Raw genomic sequence first — 26,125 nt, forward strand, 5'->3', positions numbered from 1 at the left:
ACAGCACTCCTAGGTTGGTGAACACCAGGACTTAGAAGATGAAAATGTCTTGGAGACAAATTTGAGTGAGCTTAATACTTCACCACTGAAATACTTAGAGCTGTGTCAGTACGTGGCAGGAGTCTCTTTGCCTCCCTTTGCATTTTGCATTTATTTGGATTGGCTACCTTTTTCATGAAGAAGGGGAAAAAAAGATATTTTTCTGAGTTAATTTTCCATAACTCTGATGTAATATTAGAACAATTTATATTTCAGTCCTCTTTACTCTTGCTCTTCAAAATTTGGTCCCAAACCAAAATTTGTTTGTTGTTTTTTTTTTTTAGGACAGATACCTTGCATATGAATGACTAGTCCCCGACATACCTGTCTTAAAGGCACTTTTTTCAGTGGCGAGGTAAAATTCTGATCTGCAGATTGCAATTGCAAGAGTGACTTAGGTGATGTTTGGATTTTTAAACTCCAATCTTGCACTGACTCGCAGGGCCTTGAAGCAGCTCAGTGATGCAGAGCTGATCCTAAAATCATAAACCAGTTCAGCCTCAATCTGTCATAGTTTCTGCAAGTGCATCATAGTATTTCTGTCCCAGTACTTCAGAAGGCTTTGCCTGGAAGTATAAGCAGTTATTTAGGGAGAGCTTCTAACTTCACTGCAAAGGAGGCAAGAATATTATTATAGACTTGGCTTTTTCTTATGAATTCTTATTGAACTGGAATACAACACATAGACTGCTGCAGAAAAAGGTTTATTTATTGTTCCGCTAACAAAGCTACAATTAAGGGAATAAGGTTTTTGCTGTTTTATTATTCCAATTATGTGTGAAGCCAGATAAGGACTTTTCAGAACAGCTGAAGGCTTTCCAATAAACTTCTGACAACAGTGAGAAACATAGCAGCCATCCCAAATATAATGCTAGACACCTTATGCACTCATGTACTTGATGTCTCTATAGGCAATACCAAGTGTAATGCATTTAAATGTAAGGTGCAATACAGAATCAGCGCCTTTATTTGGTGAGGGTTTCTGGTATGAAGAAAGAGACTAGTGGTGTGATAGAAGGAATGGATCCTTAACTAGGGTCCTGCTCTTGCAACCGAGTCAGTTTCACAGAATTTCTTACAGCTCTAAATGCAAAATGAGGAACAAGAAAAGAAATTCAAGCCAACTTGGGCTTTTTTTATCAATTGAACTGGGAGCAGAGTTGGAAGAAGGCATCAATATCAGTAAATAAGTGTGGAAAGTGAAATACCTACCGTGTCCTAGAAGAGTTTACTATTATTGGCACAGCTGAGGTCCTGGCAACTTTGCCAAACACTTCAGGGTAGTGGCATCTTTTGATCTTCTCTAAATGTAGGAGAAAACTGGAAGCTTGCAATTGTGAAAGTGCTAGAATGGTCTAGAATGCCCAATTGCGAAATAACTTTGAAATCTGAATTCTTGGTCTCATCCCTTATCTTTTCTCTCAGACCTGATTGTACAACAGATTTCTAATAATGGCACAAATTCTGCTAATGTAATCAAAGGGTCTTGTATAAAGGTTGTGCGGAGGTTTGCTTTCGATTGCTCAGGGAGGGAAGGAAGTGCACGGACATTCCTGCTGATGTCCGTGGCAGCCTTGCTCGGATAAAGACCGCTGCAAGACTGCCAAAAAGACAGGTTCCCCAGCGTTGTAAATTGGTGTAGTTCCCTTGATTTCAAGGGAATTACTGATTTACATCTGCTGAAGATCTGGTCTGTATGGTGATAATATCCGAGACACATAATAATGGCATTGCAGATATGTGCCAGGCGTATGAGAACAGAGTCTATGACAACCATTAGCTGCTCTTGGGAGATGGCACTCATTTGATGTTGAAAACAATATGAAGAGGCGAGTTGGCATTACTCTGGGAGCTGATATTTTGGACACTGTCATCCAGGTACTACGGTGCTATACTTATATTTTTGATAGGAACACTGAGTGCAACAAGGCGTTAGTAGAGCAGAGGATTGAGCTACTCGGCGTAGCAGGATGCCGGTGTCAGAACTGCTTTAACGTCTTTCACCTGCCCGTGGTGGAGGAATGGGAAGGTGGTGGTGTAGCACTTGTCCCTGTTGTAGGTATAGCAGGTTTCAGGTTCATTGCAGGAGGTGCTCTGCTGGGCCTGGTATATCTCACCACCCAGCTCAATTTCTACGGGATCGCATTTTCTGCAGCTGGAAGAGATGGGGAATAGAACAAGCATTAAGAGTTGTGATGAAAAGATGCCCCTGGTGAAACCCAAGTCCTCCTCGCTCATCTGCATATGTAGTTAGGCAGGTACTGTGGCCTTTCTAGGTTTTACATAGGAACTCCCAGACAGATGCTTTTAGTGTTGTCAAACTGGTATTGGCAAGACTGGCCCCTAAAAGGGAGGGTTAAACAGGCAATGTGTAATTTGCTGATATTTAAGACATTAGAGATGAACAGGGGTCAGAATGAAACATTGCCTGTAAATGTGAGACCTTTTTATGTGAATTAATCATGGAGATAACAATTTCTTGGCTTGCAACAGAATATGAAAGCTAGGCTCCATGGGGAAAACTTCCCTCTGTGACCCTGCCTCACCTTCTCTACTGGCCTTTGAGCACGTTTGAGCTGCTGTAGGCAATGCTGCAAGGGAGGTTAAGTCTTAGGAAATGAACTTAGTAGATAAAACTACTTACAGTTCAGTCATGCGGTAGACAAAAGTGGTTCTGAGTGGGGACATGGGGTCAGAGATGTTCTCTCGAGCCTTCAGGGGGACTCTGCAAAGGAGGGAAGAGAATCGCTCTCATGAACACTGCTTATTACACAGGGGACTGCTCTGCTGTGAACAATTCTCAACTCTCATCTTGTTCTTCAGGTTATTTTCTTTCCAACCCTTTTCCATAGCAAAGCCCAGTCATGGCAGATCTTGGCCCTTCTGTGCCCTCAAAGGCAACAACCCTCCCTGAGAGGACTGCAGTAATTTCTGAAAGTCCCGCTTTCAAGGTGACAGTGCTGATAATCCTTTTTTTTTTTTTTTTTTTTTTTTTTTAAAGTCTGAGCTGACAGATGCCTGACAGACTTGTGGGACATAGAGATGTTTAGTGTTTCTCCTGTTGTGAGCTCTACCAGAACTCCTGCAGCTCCAAGTTTAACTTGGTCCATGTTTCCAAGAGACACACACTTCGGTAAGGTTTGTGTGAGTAAAGAGGACAAAATCCTACTTTTGAACTGAAATCTGCCTCACAGGATTAACCTTTCATGATAGTTTAGGCATTAACTAGTTTTCCCAGCCTATAAAACAGCAGGCTTGCTATCTCAGTAAATGAGTCCAGTGTCATGGGCCCAGTTTTGTTTCAGATTAGATCAACTGTAGAAACGTTACACTCTACTTCCCCAGCCTATTTTGTAAAGTTACTACTGGACCACTTAAAACATCGAGGTGCTTTTTGTATCTGAAGGGACAAACACCAGATAGGTTCACGTGAGCTAGAAAAACACAAAGCAAAAAGAATTATTCCAGGATATGCTAGAAAGCAGCCCATGGGAAAAAGTTCACATCATCAATGCCAGGACATGGGAAACAATGCAAAGAAAAGGGAACTCGTGTAACACTTGATCTCTTGTTCACCATCTCCATGTAATACTCGTTTGCCACTTACAGGATGCGTATGTTTCTCTCCAGGATTTCTTCATTGGGATTTTCTTTGGAGGGGACGAACTTTGAGGTCACTGTTACACACTGACACTTGTTATTGACCAGCACGTACTCCTTGTCCTGCGAGTCCCATGGATAACCTGCAAGCACAGGATATGCAATCCCAGGGTCAAGAAAAAAAACCTTGAAACCTGCTCTAGCAGAAAGCCAAGTGATGAGAAAGCCAGAAATGCACCATTATGGCACCTCGACTGATCAAAGTCCAGGTTTCAAGAGGTACAAACGAGCCTCTTGGCAAAGACGAGTTCAGCTGTCTTCCCTGCTCCATCTACAGTATGCTTCTGTACATGGAGGTGAGGGGACTGGGAAGGAGAAAATAATGAACCTGGACACTGTCACTGGAGAGAGGCAAACATGCAGGGGATTCTCATGAAATGGGAAGAAAGTCCCCTTGCAAGCCTCGAGCTATACCTGGCAGCTGAAGTGCTGCTTTTACCCTAACTGAGGAGGTTACCCCATTCCTCTGTCATGTACCAGGACTATTCTAGCAGTCCAAACCCTAGTTTGGATCTGGCCTCACAAGAAACGGCTCTGACCTTGCCAATGTGGCAGAAGTGTCAGTTTGCCTTGAGTGGTATGCTGTCCTTCAGGCCCCTGAGGGAATAGATGCCTAAAAGCACTACAGGACCCAGCAAGAAGGCAGGCTGGTGACCTGGCAGTGAGAGGTAAGTGGCCCTTACGATGGTTGTGGTTGGCAGGGAAAACTCCAGTCCTGATTTTCTGGTCTTCTGTTTATACCGAAGTTGAGTTTGGCAGATGAGGAGCTTACTCAAATAGAGAAGAACCAGCTTGGCTATATCTCCCGTACTTTTAGCATGTTATTCAATATGAAACTTGGTCAAAAACAGGGTAAAACATCCCATCTGTCACCCACAGGCTTTTTGAATGTTCCTGGTGGCACGCAATGCCTACTTACTGTGCAAGTAGATGGATTTGAAATAGCTTGTTCTCTGCTAGTTGGTTTTCCCCAACCCGGAGCCTCTAGTCTCTTCACCCGTTAACAAGCCAGCCTTGCTTTTATATGCGCACACACAGTCATACCTTAAGTGGTTGTTTTTACATCCCTCTGTATTTCTAAATGCTGCTAAAATCAAGTTCACAGCTATCACTTTGCAGCATCACTCTTCCTACAGCACCTTCAGCCTGCTTAGAAGTACCAAAACCAGTGATTTTAGTGTGTAAGATGGGGATAGTTTATATTGGGCTCAGATGGACCTCACAGTTCTGAGGACTCGCCTACTCTGCTTGTCCCTTGGTTTTATCATGGGGAGAAAAAAGAAACAGGCTAAAAATATCTGTGGCCATCATGTCTATGGAGGATTTCAGAGTCAGTCACTTTGACTTAAAAGCTTTGGTCCTAATAGCTGGATTTCTTTGAGTTATCAAAGCATGGATCCATAAGGAAGCAGACACATTGCATAAGCTCACGTCTGTTGCCATGTCCAAAGCTGCTGGGTTTTATGAACCAGAGTCGCTGTCGCTACAGGGTGGAAGGGATAGTGCTCAAAGGCTGTGGGAGCAATAGCGAAGCTGGGATCCAGGAGCAGTGCATGGACTCTGAGTTGTACTGCAAGTTTTCTGATTGTTAGCTGCTATGGGCAGCAGCTTAACTGTCACAAGAAGCTGTCTGCAAGAACAAACAAGGACAGGATTGACTGGCAGAGCCCCTAAGTATCTAGTTCATTCAACTTAATAAAATAGCATTCCAGGTTTTCTACCTAAGGCTTCTTAGTTTCCTTCCTGCCCCTACAATATGCTGGTCATATACAATATCTGCTTCCATTCCGCTGGGTTATTTCCTGAGATCCTTACAGACCTTGTAACTGTGAAAAAGGCACAAAAACTGTGTAAAATGTTGCCTCGGAGAGACCCTACAATTCACCTGCTGTTACAAATGCTGTTTCTGTGACAACTGGCAGCAGAATACCTTCTGAAAAAGGTTCACTGTAGAGTTTCTCAATCAGGAGGGAAATTACTTCCCTCCCTCTGGGCAGTGGAGCAAGCCACTACAGGCAGGTAGGAGACGTTGCCCTTTCCACAGCTCTCACGGTTTTCTTTATCCCTCTATAGCATGTCCCACTATAACGTGTGCCCATTGAGCCCTTTAGAGCAAGGGCTGGCTTTTAGCATTTCTCTGTATAGCATCCAGCACAACTAGCCACCCCTACAAATGCCACTGCAAAATGTGCACGTAGAGTGTAAGTCCAGTCGTGCTTCCGATCGCAGCGTGCCCCACCAAGGCAGAAATACGTAATCGTGACTGACACACGGAAATGGTCATTATTTGGAGTTTAATGGTGCTTGTCTCTTTACACCTCTTATTCCAATCTCGCTCGCTCGCATGCTTCCTCTCTGCCAACTCATCATTCAACACGAACATTTCCCTCTGAAGCAGAAGCTTACTAGAAAAGCCTCTTTAGTCTCTGCCTTCTTGAGTCTTGGCCTTTCTTTTTTCTTATAGACAGTCTCTGGCTTCTTGTCCTTCACAGAGAGCTTCCTCTGATGTCTGTCACTGTATTCTATGTAATGTTGTGTGTGATTCTTTCTAAACCCTTAATCCAAAGCCAATATTCAAGTCGGATCCTATTGGCTTTGGGAGTTGTCCCAAAACCTTTGGGGGTAGGCTTTAATTCATCTTATAAAATTACATTAATAAACTCCTTTATGAATATGCAGGAAGTTTTTTGAGTGCACTCTAAAAATATTGTCCTGATTTAATTCCTTGTGTAATACTCCTGGCTTCAGTAACCATAAAAGTTACAGGTACTCCATATATTTTTTTAAGTGAAATTACAAAGCTGCAAAAGAGAGTTTTATCAGCAATATTTCCATGTATCACCCAGTAAAGTCCCTTTGGGGAAAAGGTAGTTAAATACAAAATCTCCTAATGCCCTTCCGAAGGTCTGCAGGTTGGATTTTCTGGTGCATGATTTACTGCAATGTGTTCTCTTCCCCCTCAACACTCATGCAGAGACTATTTTGACAGAATTTCTCATTTTCCAGTATTGGGTTGCTCTGTAATACACTGTAAAGCCCAACACAACCCAGCTGCAGCATAGTGAAGCAGCAAATGCATTCCAAAAATATCTGTTCAACCTCAGCTGCAGGTGCATGCGGCTACTTTAATAAAGTAGGAAGAGGCTCAATTAGACTAAAAGTACATTAATTTCAACATAAGTAGTACCAACAGCACTCCTGTAGCTGCATGTAACTCAAATTTGACTTCGCCTCTAAGCTGCTTACGTGTGTGTGTGTGTGTGTGTATATATATATATCTTTCTGCCTTTTCAGCTAAGGAACTATATAGCTGGTCACTTCTCACAGGAAGCAGCACTTTCCAAGGACCTGCCTTGTTAGGCAATAAGATGCCCTTTCCCAAAAGCTGGAGGAAACACAGGGACGCTGTTGTCCGTGCTGTTGGGATAGTTATCCTTCAGCACGGATTTAATCCTGCGGACCAGCTCCACCATGTGAATGAGGATGACTTCAGACTGTTGTAGAGAGACCTGGCATTAGTACAGGCAGTATCTATCACCTCTGAGCCACACTGAGGAGTGTGCCGGGATGACAGTCTGATCTCCGTCTAAATCAAGAGCCTCCAAGAAATTCAGTGGAGATACATTATAAACTACAGTTTAATCAGACAGAAGCGGCCTGCAGCCATGTGACAGGAAGATTTTAGAAGTCTTTAAAACTAGCAGGTAAGAGTCTTGCAAGCTTCCTAGCACTGCAGAAAAGCAAGCGTGCATGTTTGCAGTTTGTTGCTTCAGAAACCCAATCAAAAATGGCTAATCATGAAGTCTTAAATTTGCAGCTAGTCATCACTTTTTTTTTATCCTCAAGGCAGCAATTAAAAACACACAGCTCTGTGGTGCAGAAAGACACTGACGTGTCGAAGCACCACTGAAGCATAACTTCTTGAGCAGGCTGAGGTTCAATTTTTGACAGTTAAAATTATTAATGGCCAATTACACAAAACCCATTACTGATATGTTAAGCACAGTTTTCCGTGCTCTTCAATTTTCACCTACCTGCCACAAGGACGAACCCCAAGGAGATGGCCAAGGCCACGCAGAGCAACAAAGAGCTCTTCATCTTGCCTTCCCTTCTTTTGAAGAACACGAGTGGAGAGCCTGTGTCTGCCTATAAGGGCGTGTGCAAATGATATAGTTATCTGTTTCCTAAAATAAACAGCCCAGCCGGCTAGCACTGACACTGTGGAAAATGTGGCTGGGGACTGAAACCAGGCATGTTTAATTCACGAAGACCTCTGGCTTTCAAAGGGGAAGGGGGCAGGGGGTTGCGCTATGATGGTGTATTTTTATTCTGTTCATCACCAACGAAGCTGCTGAGTGCAAGGGACTGCAAAACCACCCTGGTCCTTAGGGGACATCTTACCATCAGGGCCAGGGGCACTCGCCCACCTGGGGGCAAGGAGTGTAAGGCAAGAAGGTGTCGAGATAGTCAAGGGGTCACTGCTCCGGCTCCTAGTTTTGAGAAACCGGACTTAAAGATCACTTGCCTCATATTATAAGCACACTTCAGGCTTCCAGATCAGAATCCTGTTTGCACCAGATTCTCTGCAAACATATATTAAGGGCTCGACCTGCCCTCAAAAATCTTTCAGTCAAAGTAGGCAAGATGCGCGAGGGGAGGGGTGAAAGAGGTGTAAAGCAACAGCGGATCTGTGGCAAAGCTGAACTCTTCCTCCAGCTCTGCCCACTGCATCAGCGAGTTTCTTTCCTTATGAATGGACAAGGGACTCCATGGGAGTTGTGGTATAGGAAAGGCTCTGACTCGGGTCCCAGGCAAACTCTCTGAGGTATTGGGCAAGCAGACTTTTCCTGGAGGAGGGGAGTACTGGAGAGGGCCCGGGGTTTTTTTGTCCCAGATCTGGGATTGCTTGTGTAATTCTGAAAAATAAACGCTGCAATGACCAGAGCTGTCTCTGTAGCACATGTATGTGTCTTGCACAGGAAAGGCCACTTTTTAAGAAAAGCCTAGTCTTAAAGCGCTTTTTAGCAAGGGCCTCCCAACACCTCCATCAGGGGACAAAAGGGGAGGCAGAGCAAAGTATGATGCTGGCAGGCCTATTCTTAGCCAGGGTTATTGCATCAGCATATCCTGAATTTCCGCTACCTGGAATGCATGTTTCTCTCAATTAACATTAGCAGTACACAGTAAATCTCCCTGTGTTCTCCAGCTTTTCCTTACGCAGCACAGCAGCAGCCCTGTGACCAGATACAGGCTTTTCACACAGCCTGTGCTGCCCTTGGCTCCCTGGGGTTGGTTGTTCTTGCCAGGCTCTCAAGAGGCCAAAGCCATTAGACAACACTGCCAGGCATCCCAGTTCCTGAAAGGGCAGCCTGTCACCTTACAGCCTGTCTTGCCTTTCTTCCGACCTTGCTGGCTGGGTCCCTAACCCTCGAGCTGTTCAAAGACCCCAGAATCTGTGTCCTGAGCTGCTTCTCCTGATGCAAACGTCTTATGCAGCAGTTGCATGATGCAATGAGCTGTCATGTTGCATCAGCAGTGCTAACACGCAAGTTTTCCCCCGGGAGGTGGCAGGGGACGATGGGTGCGAGCCCAGCTCCTAGCAGGGCATTAGGTTATGCCACAATTCTTCTTTACAAAACTTGTTTTCTCACTAGGACTCCATCTTTAGGAGAGCAAAATTGGGTTTTGTTTCCTCCCCCCCCCCCCCCCCCCCGAAAGTATTGCCAACAGTTTTATGTGGAGCTCTCTTCTGAAGCAGCAGCAAGATGTTCCCTGTGCCCCATCTTTCGCAGAAGGTTAAAAATAAACCCGGCTAACCATGGGGTGGTAGGGGTGTCTATCTAAAGCACTATTTGTTTCAGTCACCTTTTTTGTAACAAAATAGGAGATTTTTTAGAAATATACGAGAAGGGGGGATGCAGGCAGCAGAATAAAGCACATGCAAAAGAGGCTGGTTCTGGTCTCTTTTGCCAAACTGCACTGATAAAAATATGGCACTGGTAAAATCCAAGCACAGGCATCCATGAGTATTTTCAAACCCGAAGGGAGAGACTGAGCAGAATGATATTCTGTGTGATTCTGTTGATTTCGGTGGTTTTCCCTGACTGCCGGTGCTCAGCATATCTGAATTTCGGTTGCTAAATCTACATGTCTGCATACAGTCCCTTTGGTCTGTATATAGTGATGAGCGTGCTATTTTTAGTCCCATTCAGCCACCTGTATGTCTCTGAGGATTTCTATCTAGATTGCAAGCTCTTTAGAGGAAGATTTGTTTTATGGACTGTTACTTTTCTAGACTATCCTCTCTTTACTGTGTGACATGTCGAATTACCAGAAAAGCATCTGGGGAAGCAGGCATTAAAGAACTGTGGCAGTCTGGCAGGGGGCTGGCAAACCATCACCCCAGGCTTAAATTCTGGGCTGAGTGGGGAGCTAGACTCCCAACCTCACCACAGGGCAGAGACTAGCAGAGGAATAATTGAGAATTTGAAAAGAAATGGGAACCAGCCTTGTAGTCTCAGTCTCCTTGCACTTGTCCTCTGCCTCCAGTTGGCCCTGGATGTGCTGAACTAGGATTTTCCAGGTAAGAAGCTGGGCAGGTACCTGGATGAAGTGAGGCAAAATAGTTGTGTCTTTGTGCATCCTTGCTATGCTGGACGAGGAGTGGAGAGGAGGACAGTCGTAGCAGGGCACGGGGTATCTCCAGGTAACACACCTTCCACTAGCAGTCTGTCCTACAGCTTTCTTTTCTCCTCATTTCTCACTCAGAAGCAGAGAAAATGGTGGATTAAAACAGACCTGCAGCAGTCGCTGGTCATCGTGTTGGTAGCAGTGATTGCCCTGATGCTTACAGCAAACCAGCGTGGTTTGGCTTGAGCAGTTCCTGACAACTGAATGAACTAACTCACATTAGAGGTCATCTCCAGCTTCAGCAAGTCCCGAAGGAGGTTCAAATGTCTGTAGGTGCTATTTCTTTTCTGCTCTTAGAAATTAACCTTGGCTTGAGAGACAACATGTCAATTACATTTAAATCACTGACAGTCTAAGTGGAAGTCAGTCTGGTTTTAAGGCTCTGAATTTTGAAAGGGCAGACTTTAAAAAAATGAGAGCACAACACTGTGAGGGCAGTTGGATGGAAACGGTCAGGGTCAGGGACAAATGGAAGGCCTGGGTTTCTGTAAGACACGCTAGCAAAAGTTATCTGGAATTTTAACCACGCAAAAATTGACTGCAGACTTCTCTGGGTGGACTTCACACAAAAACCGGTAGGATTAAGCAGAAAGATTACAAAGCCTGATCGGCAGAGATGGCTGTATTTTGGTGGCCAACTAGTACGAAGTGAGAATTTCCACCGAGGTGTGGCTAACAAATGAAATGAATGCTATGTCTCACTTACCAAAACCAAGTTATTCTTGTTGCTGTGTCATACAGGCCTGTACCCAGGGGAGGTGATATCTGAAAACTGGCACGAACAGATTTGGACAAAGTGTCTTAGTCTGAAGCAAAACAAATCTTTGGTGCAAGAGCAAATATGGAAAATTTTGACCCAGAGGTGACTACGTGGAGAAGCTGAGCGTGTCAGAATAAAGGCCCGTAAGTGAGATGGGTCTGCCATCAGATCTACCAGAATCCCAACGAATCACCAAAAAGTGAGTAAAGTTGTGCGTCCCCCCTCTGTTTCAGTTAACTTTAATATTTGCTCGACATGTCTTTGTCCACAAGAAGGTGGACAGGAGTATTTATAAATAAAACTGCACCTGTTCTGCGGTGAGAAAAAAACACCTGCACTTGTTCTATGCAGAACTCCTCTTGCTGGGATGTGTGGCTGCTTAATTCCTCAGGCTCCGGGTTTCTGAGCTCGGGCTAAAGTCGGATCCAAGGGGCACAGAGGACAGGGAAGCTGCAGCAGCCCAGCTTTGCAGCCTTGCAGCCTGAAGGCTGATCCGCAGCCTCCGGCAACGGGCCTGGTTCCTGCCCAGAGATGCCTGTATCCCTGCAAAGATGCAATTTGGTGAAGGGAAAGACTCAGGAGAGTTAATATATGTACCTCAGATGTGTCCAGGCAGGTTTTCAAATACTTCTGTTCCTCTCTGAAACTTTGGTCTGGTTGTAGGGAACTGAGTAATGAGAAGTTTCGGTTACCACAGGAACAGATGTCAGGTGCGCTTTCTATCTTGCCGTTTTTTTAGCTCTCGTTGTTGTAAGATTACTATACAGACCGCAGTTGTACGTGGCTGTGCTTTTAATTGAACAAAAACCCCCGAGGAGGAAAAAAAGGCACTCTCTTCTTTCTACGTGGCAGCATCCATTGCCGATACCTGCCACGGTCGAAAAACCCCTTCCTTAGTGGCTGCCCACGTCTCGCAGCTCCTCACGGGCCCGTGTTACTCCATCAGGAATCTCACAGCAGAACTAAATTCAGCCATGCTCCAGACCTGGAGGGCTTTCGTAGATAAATCAGACCCTTAACCGAAAGGGCTCAGATTTGAACTGGCAGCCACATCCAAACGGTATCTTTGTGGGATACTGCCAGAGCACCCAAACCTCTGCCGGGAGCGCTTTCCCGGGGCCGGCGAAGGCGTGTGGAGGGAGGGGCGCAGCCCGTCCCGCCATTTCGCTGCCTCCCCCTGCCCAGGCGGGGCCGGCGCTGAGGTACCGCCGGCCCGCCGCGCCGCGGGCCACCTCCCGGCCGCCTCCTGCAGGCAGGCCCGGCCCCGGGACGGGCACGGCTGGAAGGGGAGCCGGGGGAAGCGGAAGGGACGCGGCGGCGGAAGCGGAAGAAGCGCGGCGGAAGAGCCGGAGCGGAGCCATGAGGACGCGCCGCGGCACCGTCCTGCGGCGGCCGGCCGAGCCCGCCGAGGCGGAGGATGACGGGGAGGAGGCGCCCGGCGGCCGGGCGGGCCCCGAGGGGCTGGTGGAGGAGGTGGAGGACTTCCACGAGGCGCAGTTCCAGGCGGTGATGGCGGCCCTGGAGAGCGGGGAGGAGGCCGGGGATAGCGAGGAGGAGGAGGAGGAGGAAGTGCTGGGGCTGCAGCTGCCCGAGGAGGACAGCGAGGAGGAGGAGGAGGATGGACACGGTGAGGAGGAAGAAGAGGAGGAGGTACAGGGGCTTGATCTTTACGTGGACCACAGCGCAGAAGAGGATGGAGAAGGTGAGGAGGATGAGGATGGAGAAGGTGAGCAGGAGGATAGAGAAGGTGAGGAGGAAGATGGAGAAGGTGAAGAGGAGGAGGAAGGTGAGGTTGAAGATGAGGACGGGGATCTGTCCATGGAAAGTGACTTGGAGGAGCGCCATCAGGACACCAGGCTCCCCCACGAGCTCTCCTGGGGCCATCGCAAGCAGCTCTACTACGACACGGACTATGGGAGCGATGCCCAGGCCAAGGGCAAGCGCAGTCAGCAAGAAGTAGATGCTGAGGAGGAGGAAGAGGAGCAGGAAGCTCAAGTCATCCAGCGGCGGTTGGTGCAAGACTTGGGGGAAGATGACTACGGGCTGGATGTGATCCAGGGTTATCTGGCTGAGCAGCAGAAAACCCACGACAGCAAGGGGCAGAAGATTGACAAGGATTTGCAGGCCCTGTCCAAGAAGGAGCAGCTGAAGCTACTGAAGCAGGAGTCCCCTGAACTCCTGCAGCTGATTGAGGACTTTGAAGTCAAGCTAATGGAGCTCAAGGACGAGCTGCACCCGCTGCTACAAATGGTCAAAAACGGCACTATCCCGCAAGGGAAAGGCAGTCGCTATTTGCAGACCAAGTATCACCTCTACCTGAATTACTGTGCCAATATCAGTTTCTATTTGGTTTTGAAGTCTAAGAGGATGCCGGTTCATAGTCACCCCGTTATCGAACGGCTGGTTGCTTATAGAAATATAATCAATGATCTAGCTGTTATAGATCAAAAGTTATCCTCGCAAGTTCGTATGCTTTTGAAAAACTACTATGATAAGAAGGAAGATAAATTACGGAAGGAGAAGAAGTTTGCGGTGTTTCTCCCACTGGATGTTAAAAACAAACCAAAACGTGCTCCTGCGCTTGCGAATGGCCGGGCTACTGCTGATGAACCGTCAGATGAGTCGGACCTGGATGAAGAGGCTGCCCTAAAATACTATAAGATGATGGAGGAGAAGTTGAAACTCAAGAGGAAGAGAACTGACCAAGACACGCTTGAAGAAGAAGCGGTGGTGGAAGGAGAGGATCCTGATAAAAAGAGAGGTGTGACCTATCAGATGATCAAGAACAAAGGCCTCACACCCAGAAGGAAGAAGATCGATCGCAACCCCAGGGTCAAGCATCGGGAGAAGTTTCGGCGAGCCAAGATTCGCCGCAAGGGCCAGGTCCGGGAAGTTCGGAGGGAATTGCACAGATATGCTGGGGAACTGTCTGGCATTCGTGCCGGAGTTAAGAAAAGCAGGAAGCTTCAATGATACTTATTTTTCTCTGTTTCTGAGAGCTGCGAGTAGCACTACTGAATCCAATAAAAATTTTATAAAGGCTATTGTGGTTTTTATCCTTAAGAAAACTGGGGGTGGGGTGCTATTTGTTTTTTTTTTTCTGGAGGATGCTTTTCAGAAGGTGCCACCTCTGAAAGTAGCACAGGGCCCTTTCCTCACCCGGCCTGTGTGCTCAGGTGTTTTCCTCTGTTGCGATGCTGTCTTCTTTCTGTATTGTGAATGCTAGCCTTGAGAGGCGAGCCAAGGGAATGAAATGGGCCGTGTGGGACTGATGGGGAGATGGGGGTGGGATGGAGGGACCCCCCGAGGGTCGTGAGGATGGGATTAGTGCGGCTCTCACTGCCTTCTCCTATGTACTGTCTTGTTCTGGTCCATCCTTTTTCTGTGTTGAGCTGCAGAGTGAGATACGTGTGGTTATGGTATTTTCTCTAATCCTTGTTCTGATTGACTCCCTGTGCTGATATGTTTAAGAACTAACTACTTTTGGGCTCCCTTAAATCTCTTTGATTTTGTAACTAAGCAGAAAGTTGTTACTTAAATCCCGTGTGGCCCGAGATACTGTTTCCCCTCCTTCTGAATTCCGTGAGAAGCGAAGCAAGGACTTTTCTGGATTTTGTAGTTATTTATGTCTGTGATAAATACATTCACTTCATCTATGATAAATACGTTAACTGCTGTCTGCTGTTACAGGTCTAACGTAGCATTGATACAGGACAAACAGGTAAGACATAAGGTCTCCAGTTTGAAGGTAGACTTTCAAAATATTTTGATTATTTCCATGCCTTCTGGTAGGAAAAAACATTTAACCCCACACTGAAGTTCTTGCTGGGAGTGGCCAGTTCCAGTTCATGCTGTAAAGGAGGAATGACTGATGAATTTTTCTTAAAAAATTACCAAACACTGTTTCAGGTAAGACTTGCACTTGTGTCTGGGACAGGTTTCGGGGAGCCCCTGCCTTGATTTGTGTACCAGTAGCATCTGACAGGTACTGCTGTCTGTTTCCCATGTGAAATCGGTTGAGGGGAATAATTGTCTTGTCAGTAAATGCTATTTTATGTTCTGGAAGCACTAGTGTATCTAGGTGGTTTGGTTTGGGGGTTTTGGGGTTTGTTTTGGGGTTTTTTTTGTGTGTGTTATAGTCTTGGGGGAAGCCAAAATACAAATGTGTGTTCTTGAACCTGTGGCAGCCTAGATGCTAGGATTCAAACAGGCAGGCACTCTGCTCATTTTCTGCAAGTGAAATGTGCTTCCGTAGGTTCTGATGTAAACCTTTACACCCTAGGCCTGTTTCTGCCAGGAACATGCTGTTAATTGCTAACTGGAGAATACTATGTTAATTTTCAAAGCTGATTGGTAAAGGGAGAGGTAGAAAAACAATAAACTGAAGCTGGACAGATGGGAACAGAAGTAAGGAGACTTTTTTAGTCCTTATATGTCCCGGATCCATGGGATATGGAGCTACGCATGGCAATTTCAGAGGGGATTCTGGTATGGTAGATAGATGTATAGGACAAAATAGTGATATGACACGTTCTGCTGCCTTTAATGGCCCTGCATTTGTTTGCCCCCTGCTGCTGGCAGGCCAAACAGCAGTTAAGCACTGCATAATAAAAAAAAAAAAAAAAAAATTGCTCCACAGAAACAGGCCACAAAGCACTGGGAATTGATCCCCTCCATGAAATTGCTTGGGACATTTTTGCATGCCTGCAGAGCCGTGGCACTTTGCATGGCAAGGGGTAATGGAAACCACTGCAAGGGCTGGAGGGGTGTTGATGGCAGCAGAGAAGAAAAACTTGGTGTTTCAGGTCCGTGCTGGGACTTGCTGCCCGTGCTGGTAGCAGGTGTCTGTCTGGGAAGAGCAGAAGTCGCAGGTAAGTGCAGGAGTAAGGATTAATTCCTCACATCCTGAAGTGGCTGGGGGTGAGCCTATGTGTGCTTTTCACGTGGCGAAATCCTTGCAAAGGAGAGGAAGGATGTTGAGATCGAAAGAACCTCTTGGGACATGGAAATTAATGCAGTCCTTCGCACGTAGCAAAAGGGAGCTGGGGCTCTTGCATGAGGTCAAAAGCCAGAGAGCATTTGAAACATGAGGTTTCCTGGCAGCAACTGTTTTAAGACGCAGACCGCAGCCTGGAGCCCTGCTTTTCCAGGGAAGCTGGGGCTAGCTCAGCTCCTCGGGCTGAGGCGTGTGCCAAGCCCCGGGCCTCGTTCTGCAAGAGGGTTATGGATGCAAAATTGAGGCTTGCTTGAAGAGGTTGCTGGACGTGTCTTCTCATTTGAGCAATGCTCTCTAACCTGGTGGCCGCAGGTGAGCTGTGTAACCTGTTATCTGTGGGGATAAAGATGTCCTTCACCTGTGCTTACTCATCCTCCCTTACTGTGAGCAGCAATCAACAGTGTTAGCCGCTTGCTCGTCTTGGTGAGAAATGTGTGACTTTTAGTATGTCCCAGCCTGACCAAGGAGGGAACCAGAGCTTTTCCAGAAACTACACCTTTTATTAACTCCGCATTGGGATCACGACGGAGGCCGCTACTGATAATGCTGAGCTACGCTCCTGAGGCTTTGTGAGGAGGTCAATAAAAGGTAACATGCTGGGAAAACAAGCAGCCTAGGTGCTTTTTCTGGGGAGGAATGGTGTTGCATAACAGGCATCACGTGGGATGCAGAAAATATCCAGCAGAGATGCTAACTGATCTCATTACGACAGCACCTGCTTACGCGTGTTTCGCACTTTATGCAAAAATGAAGGGCTGATGATCTTTTGTAGATCTGCGGGCAAGCTGTAAGTATCCAAGGTGGCTTTGTGTTTCCTTGAAAAGCTTTAGGCAGCCGGCAAGCAAAATTCTGGCAACTTCCATCTGAGCAATAAATAAGGGAAAAAATAAATTAGTACCCTGTTACAGACGTGCTCCCCAGAAATGTTGGGATGAAGGCTGAAGGCAAGAGGGAACGCAGCACATCATCACGCCCAGCGCAGGCAGCCGGCAGATGGCACGGCATGTCTCTCCGGACCGCTGCGCCAACCAGTTTTAATGAAGATTAAACACGGCATTATGTTCAGTTGGTTAGTTCAGAGATAGGACAAAGCCATAAATAGTTCTTTCCCGTATGGTTTTATGTGTGAGTGATCATGGGAAAGCTGTGATTATTAATGCCACGTGAGGGGGGATACTGTAACGTTGCTCTAAGAAATACTTATCGGAGGGATGTTTTGTGCTGAAGGGAAATCCCTGGTGGTAAATAGGTTCTGATGATCCCTATGAAAACGGACACGTACGAAATAGGGGAAGGACCACAGGTGGTGGTCAGGAAAATAAATGAGAAGTGAAGCAAGGTCACAGTTAACGCTGTTTTTTTTTCCTTCTTCCAGTAGTGTTTCTGGAGAAGGCGCTGACGCTGCCAAGCGACGTGCTTCAGCCGTGGGATGGCACTCGCCCTCGCCAGGCTCCTGCTTAGCAAGCGCCGGCGGCCCTGCTCAGAAAGGACTGGTGGTGGGGTCTGCCCCAGCAGCACCTAATGCAGGTTAGGACTTCTATGGTGAGGCAACAGCCATGCCTCGCCTGAATCGCCCCGCGCGGCCATGGAGATACCTGCCCCTGCGTCCTTCCCGTCCGCTCGCTTGGAGCATGGTAATTCAACAGATAGTCAGTCCCGTGTGCACCGCACGTAAATGATTCGTATTTAAAAAGCACATAGGCAGTGTGTAGAAAGCTCTAAGGAGAGGTATGAGCTGCTCTGTTGTCTTTCTACACCTGGAAAACATAATCCTTGGTGGGTGATAAGCATCCAGAGTAAGCCTGGCTTGCCTGTGGAAGCTTGGGCAGAAAAAGTACAGTGGCAGAGAGGTGGACAATGCTTTCAGCAGCATGACCTGAAACTTCTATTTATACAGGGTAAGGAAAATATATTGAATAACTCGCATGGAAATACATCTGCTGCTGCCTTAGATTTTGTCAAGGCTTTCCTAGTTGTCTTCCATAATATTCTATCAGCAACAGTCTGGACGTTGTTTTACTCTCGCTAGCGCTGGCAAATAGAAATTCAAACATCCAGCTTTGAGATTTGTAAAATGGATTAAAGCATCTGTTAAATTAGTTGCAACATGTTGCGTGACTTGGGGCAGCCCTGGAAAAAGCAGTCTCCAGAAATCAGTTGCCTTTACAGCTTTGCTTTTGTGATTTTTATGTGACATTTGAAAAGAAAGCAGCAGTATGTTTCAGCTTAACCTGAGTGCACTGAATGCAGGATAGTCTTTAAAAACTGGCAGATTTATGTTCTTTCCCCCTGCCCGCTGACAACGCTACAGTCCACATTAATTGCCCTGCCTTATGAGAAGTCTGTATTACAGTCTTCAGAAAGACAATCTCCTAAGTGCAATTCCCATTGGTATCACTTACTGGGTAGTTTTAATAGTAAGGAATATATTTGGACCTTGTATTGTCACCTCTTGTCAAGGCATCCGAAAATGCTGCTGTCCATGAGATCTCACCCTCGGGAAAGCGAGGGGGAGGCAGGAGACGGTGTAATGGCTTCGCTTCACGGGTAAGTTAAAGCACGTGGGAGTCCGAATTCCTCGTTGCTGTATGAAGATGGTTTCTTAAGGTGAAAATCTGTGTTTCCCCCTTGACTCCACAGGCAGAGGGCTGCCGGCTTGGTGTGGAAATAGACGCTGAAATGCAGGGGATGGTGGGGTAGTGTGGTACCTGGAACTGCTTCCCCACAGCCAGCGGCCCGGGGGTGTTGGTAGCAGGCTGGGAGACTCTGCTAGAAGGCTAGGTGGGCTCGGCTTCGGTTTGTTTGTTCTTAAAGTGCGAGAAAAACGAATTGGCCGCGATGAAAAAGAAAGCGCTAAGGGTATGAGGCTGGCAAAACAAAAAAACCCTCCGAGAAGAGGGGTGGAAATGAGCTCCTCTCCGCACCGCCCCGAGCCCCTGCCGCTATCAGAGCGGGGTTATCCGGTTTTTGTCAGCCTGCCGCGCTCCCGCCTTCGGGCAGCCTGACGAGGCGGCAGGTAGGGCGCGGGGGGCTGACGGAGGGAGCGGGAGCGCCGGGGCAGAGCGGGAGTCCAGCCCCCTCCGCCGCGGGGGCGGAGGCCGGCCGCGGCCCTGCTTCCCGGCCGGGGCGGGGCCCGGCGGCCCGGGGCGGCGATGGCGGAGGCGGAGCGGGCGCCGCTTCTGCCACCGCTGGCGGAAAGTTCCCGGGACGGGGCCGGCGCGGAGCTGCCCCCCGCCATGGAGCAGCGGGCCGAGCCCGGGGAGGCGGCGGCGGCGGCGGCAGAAGAGGAGGAGGGGGAGGACGAGGCCCCCCCTGCCTCGCCGCCTTTCTTCCTCCTCTACCCCGGCCATGGAGGCGCCGCCGCGCCGCCCGGCGTGTGGAGACCCCCGGCGCCCCGCGGCGGGGCCGCCCTGCCCGTGCTGGTGCTGAGCTACCCGGGGCCGGACGGAGCCGGCGGCGCCGGCAGCCGTGAGTAGCGGCGGGGAGCCTCCCTCCAGGCGGCGTGGCGCGGCGGGGGCGGCCGCCCCGGGGGGCAGCGCGGGAAGGCGGCGCGGGGCCTCCCCCGGGGCCCCTCCGCTGCCAGGGGCTGGGCGGGCGGGGTGCGCCGGGGCCGGGTCGGCGCCGGGAGGTGTCATGGCAGGGCCGAGGGCCGGCGCTGCCAGGCGGGGGGGGAAGCTCCGCGCGTCCCTGCTGTGCTGCGGGCTCCCGCCCGAGGGTCCATGGAGCGGTGCCCCCGTCTGAACGCAGGCTGTGGGTGAGTGCCTCTCGGCGGGCATGAGTTAGCACCATCGGCCGCGGTGCGCCCGGGCTCCTGGAAAACGGGGTGCCCTCCCCACCCCCCCCGAGCCGGCAGGGCTTCAGTGGAAGGGGGCCTGTAGGGTGGCTGGCGGGGTGGCCTGGCCGCTCCCCTGGCAGCGTGCGTGTGAGCCGGCCGGAGAGGGGAGAGCGAGCGCTCGGGAAGGAGGCGGTTTGTGCGTTTGCGAGCAGTGCTGACCCACAAGCTCAGCAAAACCAGCGCCACGGAGACTTCTCTTCTTTCTGGACCCTTGCCTCTGGGAGTTTGTGCCGCCCTTTGGAATCTAACAAGCTGTCCTTGGTTTGGGATGTAGTTGCGGGGAGGGAAACACCCGCTCGGGCTTCCTCGTAGTGCGGGTGTGGAGAACAAACTCGGGGCGAGGGCATCGCGTGCTGGCTGCTTGAGAAGGTTGAAGTGCATTGCTGCGTGTGGGGCCTGTTGGGTGGGAAAATAGTTTTCTCCTTCATAACATTCTGTGCAATGTTCTTGCGGTGTATTTGGGTAAGCTGTTGTGAAGCAGTTGTTGCAGGTGCTTTAAAAACAAACAACAACTATGTGTATGGGTGCATATAGAAGAGATCTTCCCTTTTCCATCCACCCGTCTTGAAAATAGCCAGTAGCTTCATCTTCTGGGCTTGGGCCAGGGTGCGGGTGACCAAGCTTCTTGTCTTTACTTTGTCTCCTTCTGCCTGCATCCCAGGTGAGCATTCACTCACACATTAGCTGATTATTTTGGAGTGGGTATGTTGTTTTCTTTTTTTTTTCCTCCTCTTGAAGCTAATAATCTTTATTTAAGCCATTACTTAGCTGAGCTGTAGCCACTGAGGTAAGAAGTCAATTTCTGTAATGCCAAAGGCAGATGAGATGTCCTAACTTAGTTTTGAGCTATATGAAGGACTGTCTCTGACTGCAGACTTCCATCCACAGTCCAAAACTCCCTCCCCAATGAGCTGTCGTTTAAACTGATAGCTTCCTGTCAAAACCTTCATTTTTACTAATCAGAAAATCTTTACCCACTGTAGTCCTGTGATGTGCGTGCAAGGGACTGAGCTATTTCTGACAGAAAAGAAACCTTTAAGAAAAATACTTAATCTTGGTCATCATGCTTTTGCTGTTCAAACTTAGCTGTAAGGTGGTTTCTGTGTAGATGTGGCAAAACTGAGGCATTGAGATGAGCACATTAGTTCACAAGGGGTTAGTGTAAAAACTCTTTGGATAAAGCATTGCTCAACCCTTGTGTTAGGCTCATTCTGCAGTGGCTATTCGTGTAAGCTTTGTGAAAAAGCCGTATAAAATGTATATTGAAGTTCCCTTGTTCTTTTCGGTCTCGGAGGTCATGGCTGCCTGGGCATGTCAGAGCCTGCTCGGTAACTGAGCGACTGATGCAGTGATAGCAGTGTCTGAAGGCAACGGGAATCATCATCTATTTGCATGGTCTTTTGGACTCTTTCTCCTGGGGCAAACTCAGTCTGTAAATCAATTTTTTCATCATTCCTTGGTTTGTATGGTTTTATTGGTGGTGGGTTTTTTTTTTTCCAGTTCTCATATCTGAAAAAGCGGCTTTCACTTGCTCATCGTTGAGCAGCAGAAGCAGTGGATTCCGCTGCACAGTTTTGCTTGCTCGCTGCCTGCTTTGGGATTGTCGTTAAGCGGTGGGTAGAACTTTGCTCTGGCGCAGAAAGGATGTTGTGTGTTTAACTGCTGAACTTAATCCTGCCTACCTGTAGAGTACGTGGCCTCACAGGTGTCATCACTTCTGCATCTCCTCTATGTGGCAGTTACTCTGTGCGGCACTGAGGTGCGGCGGAGTTAATCATGGTCCAGGTTATAAAGATTGTCCTGTCTGTGGTGGTATTACTGGGGAGCCCTGTTTCACAGGCTGTTCTCAAGTATCATGAATTCAGGTTGCCATAACTTAGGGCAGCTCAGCATCGACCGTTCTTGATCTGCGTCTTGTTCTGCAGTAGTACCCGAAGTGATTGTTCGTGTCTGCTTCCCTTGATTCTTCAGTGCTGGAGTTATTTTTAGAGTTCAGATAAACCGAGGAGTGTGAAGAAGGCTCTTTGTGCATCTTGTGCGTATATTAAAAAAAGTGATATACTCTACGAATACTAACCCCTCTCTACGTAGCTGTAAACTGAAAGCAGCGATTTAAATGAAGGGTGTCTCCTGCTGGATCATGAATTCCTCCCTTCAATGCCATGAGTAGTAATGAAAAGAATTACTTTGTATTGACATTTATGTGTTATAGTGGAGGTAGTGACCAATATACTGAAAAGTCAGTATTTCAGAATATTTTGGAGGTTTATTTGAAGTAATCTTTTTTTTTTTTCCTGTTATGATGCAATCGTTAAACCATTCTCTATCTCTCGATGTGTCGCCACAGGATTGAAGGGTACTGTACAGCTGTTGAGTTCTATATTGGAAAATCTGGAAAAGTATGTTTGCTGCTTGTGAACTAATTGCAGCCTTCGTAGCTCTGTGTTAGGGTTTCCTGGAGAGCAGTGACTTGGTGGGATTCTGCAAGCAACTGTTGATGTAGAAGTCAACCCAAGGGTTATTCGCACCCATGTGGAGGCATGATGCCTGTGTTAGCAGGGCAGTGGTGCAGGCCCTGTAGTGCTGGTGACCTGAAGCTCAGCGACCAGCGTAAGTGAGTAACAAAGAATATGTGGTAACAAAGAATGAAATCATAAGAATGCGTCTCTATTACAACTTTTTCTCTACAGATTTTCTCTCGGACGTATTTTTTTCCCCTCTAATCTTTCTCCCTCTTATGCAAGTTTTCTTATTTACAAGGGAAGAGAGATAAGATGATTCCAAACGTGAGGTGAAGGTGAGAGCTGCTAAGGGAAGGAGACTGCAAAAGCTTTTCATGCCAGCAGCACCTGCCTTTTTTATACAGATGATTCCAGACAGACAGCAGGAACAAGATTTCTTTAAACATGCTGAGCTGCAGTAAATCCTTAGAATACATATTAAATACAGTAAAAGCAACTTGATTATTCTGTCTTAAAAAAAACCAGAACAAACACCTAGGAACAAACAAAAAAACCCCCAAAACCATTCCTTGCCCCCACTGAAAGCCTACTAGATATCATGATACTTCAAGTAGACTTTTCCTTCCCCTTTTTTAATTGTACCCTTAATTATGGGAGTTATTTGAATCCTTAAAAAATATCTCTGTATTTCACAGTAGGGAGGCAAAAACCCCAGTTTGTCACTTATTCCGGGAATTAAGAAATTGTGTCATTGGTTTTCGGGTTGTTAAACTTTCTTTTTCCCAGTCACGTTTTTAGCATGCAGGGTTCAAAGTGCCACTGTTACTTGAGATAATGTACATATCTGTGCTGGTGGAAGCGTCAGAAGCAGGCTTTGCAACGTAGATGCTTTGTTACTAATTTTATCTTTTTAGATTACATTCCACGTAAGAGATTGCCTGGAGAGAGGCTATTGGAAGAGCGTGACCGTGCGCTTTGTGGAATAGCAGCTCCGTTGCCTCTAGAACCGGGCGTAGCTCTGGTGTGGTTTTTCTGATCGTCACAAGTGGTACAGCTAGCGAGAGGACGAATGGGTAGTTGGACGGCACGCTGATGCGGAGCTGAAGCCCGAGTGAAAGAAAGAGAGGGCATCAGAGTAAAAGTCATATTCATAGGTTTGCTAGTAAGAGGTTTTCATGTGTGGGGCAAGAGCATGGGCAGAAAATAGGAAGATCGCAATTGTTTCACTTAGAAACGTGGGAGCTGCCTTACTGGTCCGGACCGTCAGGCTGCCTCATCTGATACAGCAGCCACAAACAGGTTACAGGCTTTACAAAAACTTGCAAGAACCTGCTCATGATTCATGCTTGTCTTAGACTGCGATATAAAGGCTTGTGTTTCTTCATAATTTTCGTCCTGTTTGCATGGAGTTACCTCTGGCGTTGTAGTCTCTCTCAGACTCGCCGAGCAGCTGTTTTCGAGCTCAGCAGTGCGTCTGAGCTGTTAACCATCGGACAGTTTCCTTCGGCAGTGGTTCCCATTTGTATAGTATTGGTGGCTTTTTTTTATGGTTCTGTGGTCTCCTGCGATTTTAAATCACCAGAAGCAGCGCAGTCATCTGAAGCAATAATCGCATCTGCCAGCTTTGCCGTTCTGCTGTATGGCTGCTTTGCAGTCTGTACGCAGCGATCGGGGAAGGTTTTCTCCTAATGATTGAAACTCGGCTTGCTCGCAGGCTGGGCCTGTTGGCACTGGGAGTAAAACTCCACCCGGGGTGCTCCCTGGAGCCCAAAAGGTTGTTTGGGAATTTTTTTTTTTTAGTTTATTGCTTAGATTATTCTCATTTATTCAGCTTCTCAAACTAAAAATACTTTCCAGTACAGCTGAGCTTTCAAATACTAGTGGCTGATGGAGTGCTTTGCTGTCAGATGGTTAGTCTTAAGTTTCCAAGACAGTCAATTTCTAATGCTTTTATCTTGAAAACATTTTTGCAAGAAACTGCCTTCTTTTGTAATGTAGCCAAAGCCTCTATCCGCTTTTGCCAAACTGTGGCTAATATGAGGGTTTTGTAAGACCAGTCGAGGCTGTCTGACTCGTTTGAGAGAGTGGTTCTTCGTTAACAACCTTCGTTTATAGCTACGCTTGGTTTTCTTTTGTCCTTTGACTACTCATTGAACCCTGATGGAGCTTTATCACTTGGCCTTGAGTTGCATGGTGGTTTTATCAAAGCCTTTAGGAAAATACAAATATTTGATACACTTCTTTTGTCTCTCTATAAGATGCTGTGTTGCTTTATAACTTTGAGCCCTAGGGTGGGGGTAGGGGAAGGTTTGTCGTGTGCATTCTGGGTGGTGATGAAAGGTTTGCAGGTCAATAAGCCATAGGATAGTTCCTGTTTGGGCTTTTTTTGTTTTGGTTTTTTTTTGTTTTCCTTTTCTGAGTAGAGTTTTTATTTTCCCATAGTACTGCAGCTGACATACTGACATTACCTGCTTTTGTTATGGTTTTGGTGTTTGCCTTAGCTTACCCTGAAAGCTGTATGGGGAAGGCAAATTCTCGATTTTTATACTGTAGGTGTAAATTCAGACACGTACTGGAACCTGGAGATTACCATCTCCTCTGGACAGTTGAAGAGTTCTTAGGTCTTCAAATACCCATCCCAAAACTCTGCAAGAAAAAAACAAATTGGCTTGAAAAATAAGTTCTGAACTTGTCATTGTTGGTTTAAAAAAATCAAATACAACTCCTCAGAGTTTCTGAGCATATGCATACTTCACATAGATTTTGTTTCTTAGAGGAGCAAAAGGTACAGTTTTACAGATGTGAAGTAGCTCCGTTTCTTTCAAGGTGGCAGTTGTTCAATATCTGTTAGGTGGTATATTGTGTCTAAAGCTTTGTTTGGGGCAAAGCATACTAATAAACTGAAATTAATCAAAGCTGAAAAATATTTATCAAGTACTTTAAGTATCCCTATGGAGTATTTGGAGCAGGAACATTGCATAAAGGAGCCTGAAAACACCACTGAGCTGGAAGGGGCAGACTGGCTTCTTTTATTTCTTCATGTTAAGAAGCAGCAAATGGCATAAAAGAAAATGAGTTGAAGTTGAACAGTTACTTCACTTTTTAAGAAACCTCCACTGTGGTCTTGGTATGTGGGTCACTCACCAGCGCTGAATTCGGTTGAAGACCCGTGTTGTGAAATGGGAGCTGCAGGTTGACACCCTATGCCGCTTGTATTTCTAACTGTTTCAAAACAAAAAAATTAACCTGTCTGATAATTAGATAGGTTGGATGATAGCTTGCACAATAGCTTATGGTACTTGGTTGATTCTCAAGGGTTTATTTTGATTATTTGCTGTTTGCTTAGACCCTTTGGAAGGGTTAGCAAGAGGGAAGAGCTGTTCTGTAGCTGTTTGTATATGGTGACTTTCGCTGGTTTTGAAAGAATGGTGCGATGTGAGTGCTAAAACTAGAGGCTGTCATTGATGAAAGCATAAATATCATATGAGTTAAAATGCTGTCAGCCCGGTTTATAAACCCCATTCTTTATTAGGAAGAGAGAACAATAGTAACTGTTGTCGGCTGTGAAATAATTCTCCTTTGCGTCACTGCAATAATACGCTGCATGGTGCTCGGTTTGTTTTAGTCTAATGGGGGCAAAGAGTTGCTGAGTCAAAACGTTATGCACCAAGCAGGAAGTTTTC

General features: G+C 47.1%; 3 protein-coding genes across 6 annotated transcripts in view; 2 read left to right on the forward strand and 1 right to left on the reverse strand.

Moving 5' to 3' along the window:
* Nucleotides 1–735: 735 nt before the first annotated feature.
* JCHAIN (joining chain of multimeric IgA and IgM) lies at nucleotides 736–10,500 on the reverse strand. Its single transcript, XM_075501312.1, has 5 exons — nucleotides 10,204–10,500; nucleotides 7,734–7,841; nucleotides 3,647–3,782; nucleotides 2,684–2,764; nucleotides 736–2,194 (listed from the first exon to the last, which is right to left on the reverse strand). The coding sequence occupies exons 2-5, from the start codon at nucleotides 7,795–7,797 to the stop codon at nucleotides 1,993–1,995; spliced, it is 483 nt and encodes a 160-aa protein (XP_075357427.1). The 5' UTR covers nucleotides 7,798–7,841; nucleotides 10,204–10,500; the 3' UTR covers nucleotides 736–1,992.
* A 1,870-nt stretch (nucleotides 10,501–12,370) lies between these two features.
* On the forward strand, nucleotides 12,371–14,207 carry UTP3 (UTP3 small subunit processome component). 2 transcript variants are annotated; one of them, XM_075501313.1, is made up of 2 exons: nucleotides 12,401–12,718; nucleotides 12,764–14,207. In XM_075501313.1, exons 1-2 carry the CDS (start codon nucleotides 12,509–12,511, stop codon nucleotides 14,120–14,122), a joined length of 1,569 nt encoding a protein of 522 aa, XP_075357428.1. In that variant the 5' UTR covers nucleotides 12,401–12,508; the 3' UTR covers nucleotides 14,123–14,207. The 2 variants fall into 2 exon arrangements, with proteins under 2 accessions (XP_075357429.1, XP_075357428.1); XM_075501314.1 differs by having other exon boundaries at nucleotides 12,371–14,206.
* Nucleotides 14,208–19,261: 5,054 nt separating this feature from the next.
* Nucleotides 19,262–26,125, forward strand: part of RUFY3 (RUN and FYVE domain containing 3) — a 59,278-nt gene continuing 52,414 nt past the window's right edge. For all 3 annotated transcript variants that reach the window (XM_075501315.1, XM_075501316.1, XM_075501317.1), the window contains exon 1: nucleotides 19,262–19,613. In XM_075501315.1, the coding sequence (XP_075357430.1) occupies nucleotides 19,298–19,613 (316 nt within the window). In that variant the 5' untranslated portion in view covers nucleotides 19,262–19,297. The remainder of the gene's footprint in view (nucleotides 19,614–26,125) is intronic.

This window comes from Mycteria americana, chromosome 4 (assembly GCF_035582795.1).
Source record: "Mycteria americana isolate JAX WOST 10 ecotype Jacksonville Zoo and Gardens chromosome 4, USCA_MyAme_1.0, whole genome shotgun sequence".
In the NCBI taxonomy this organism is placed as follows: domain Eukaryota; kingdom Metazoa; phylum Chordata; class Aves; order Ciconiiformes; family Ciconiidae; genus Mycteria; species Mycteria americana.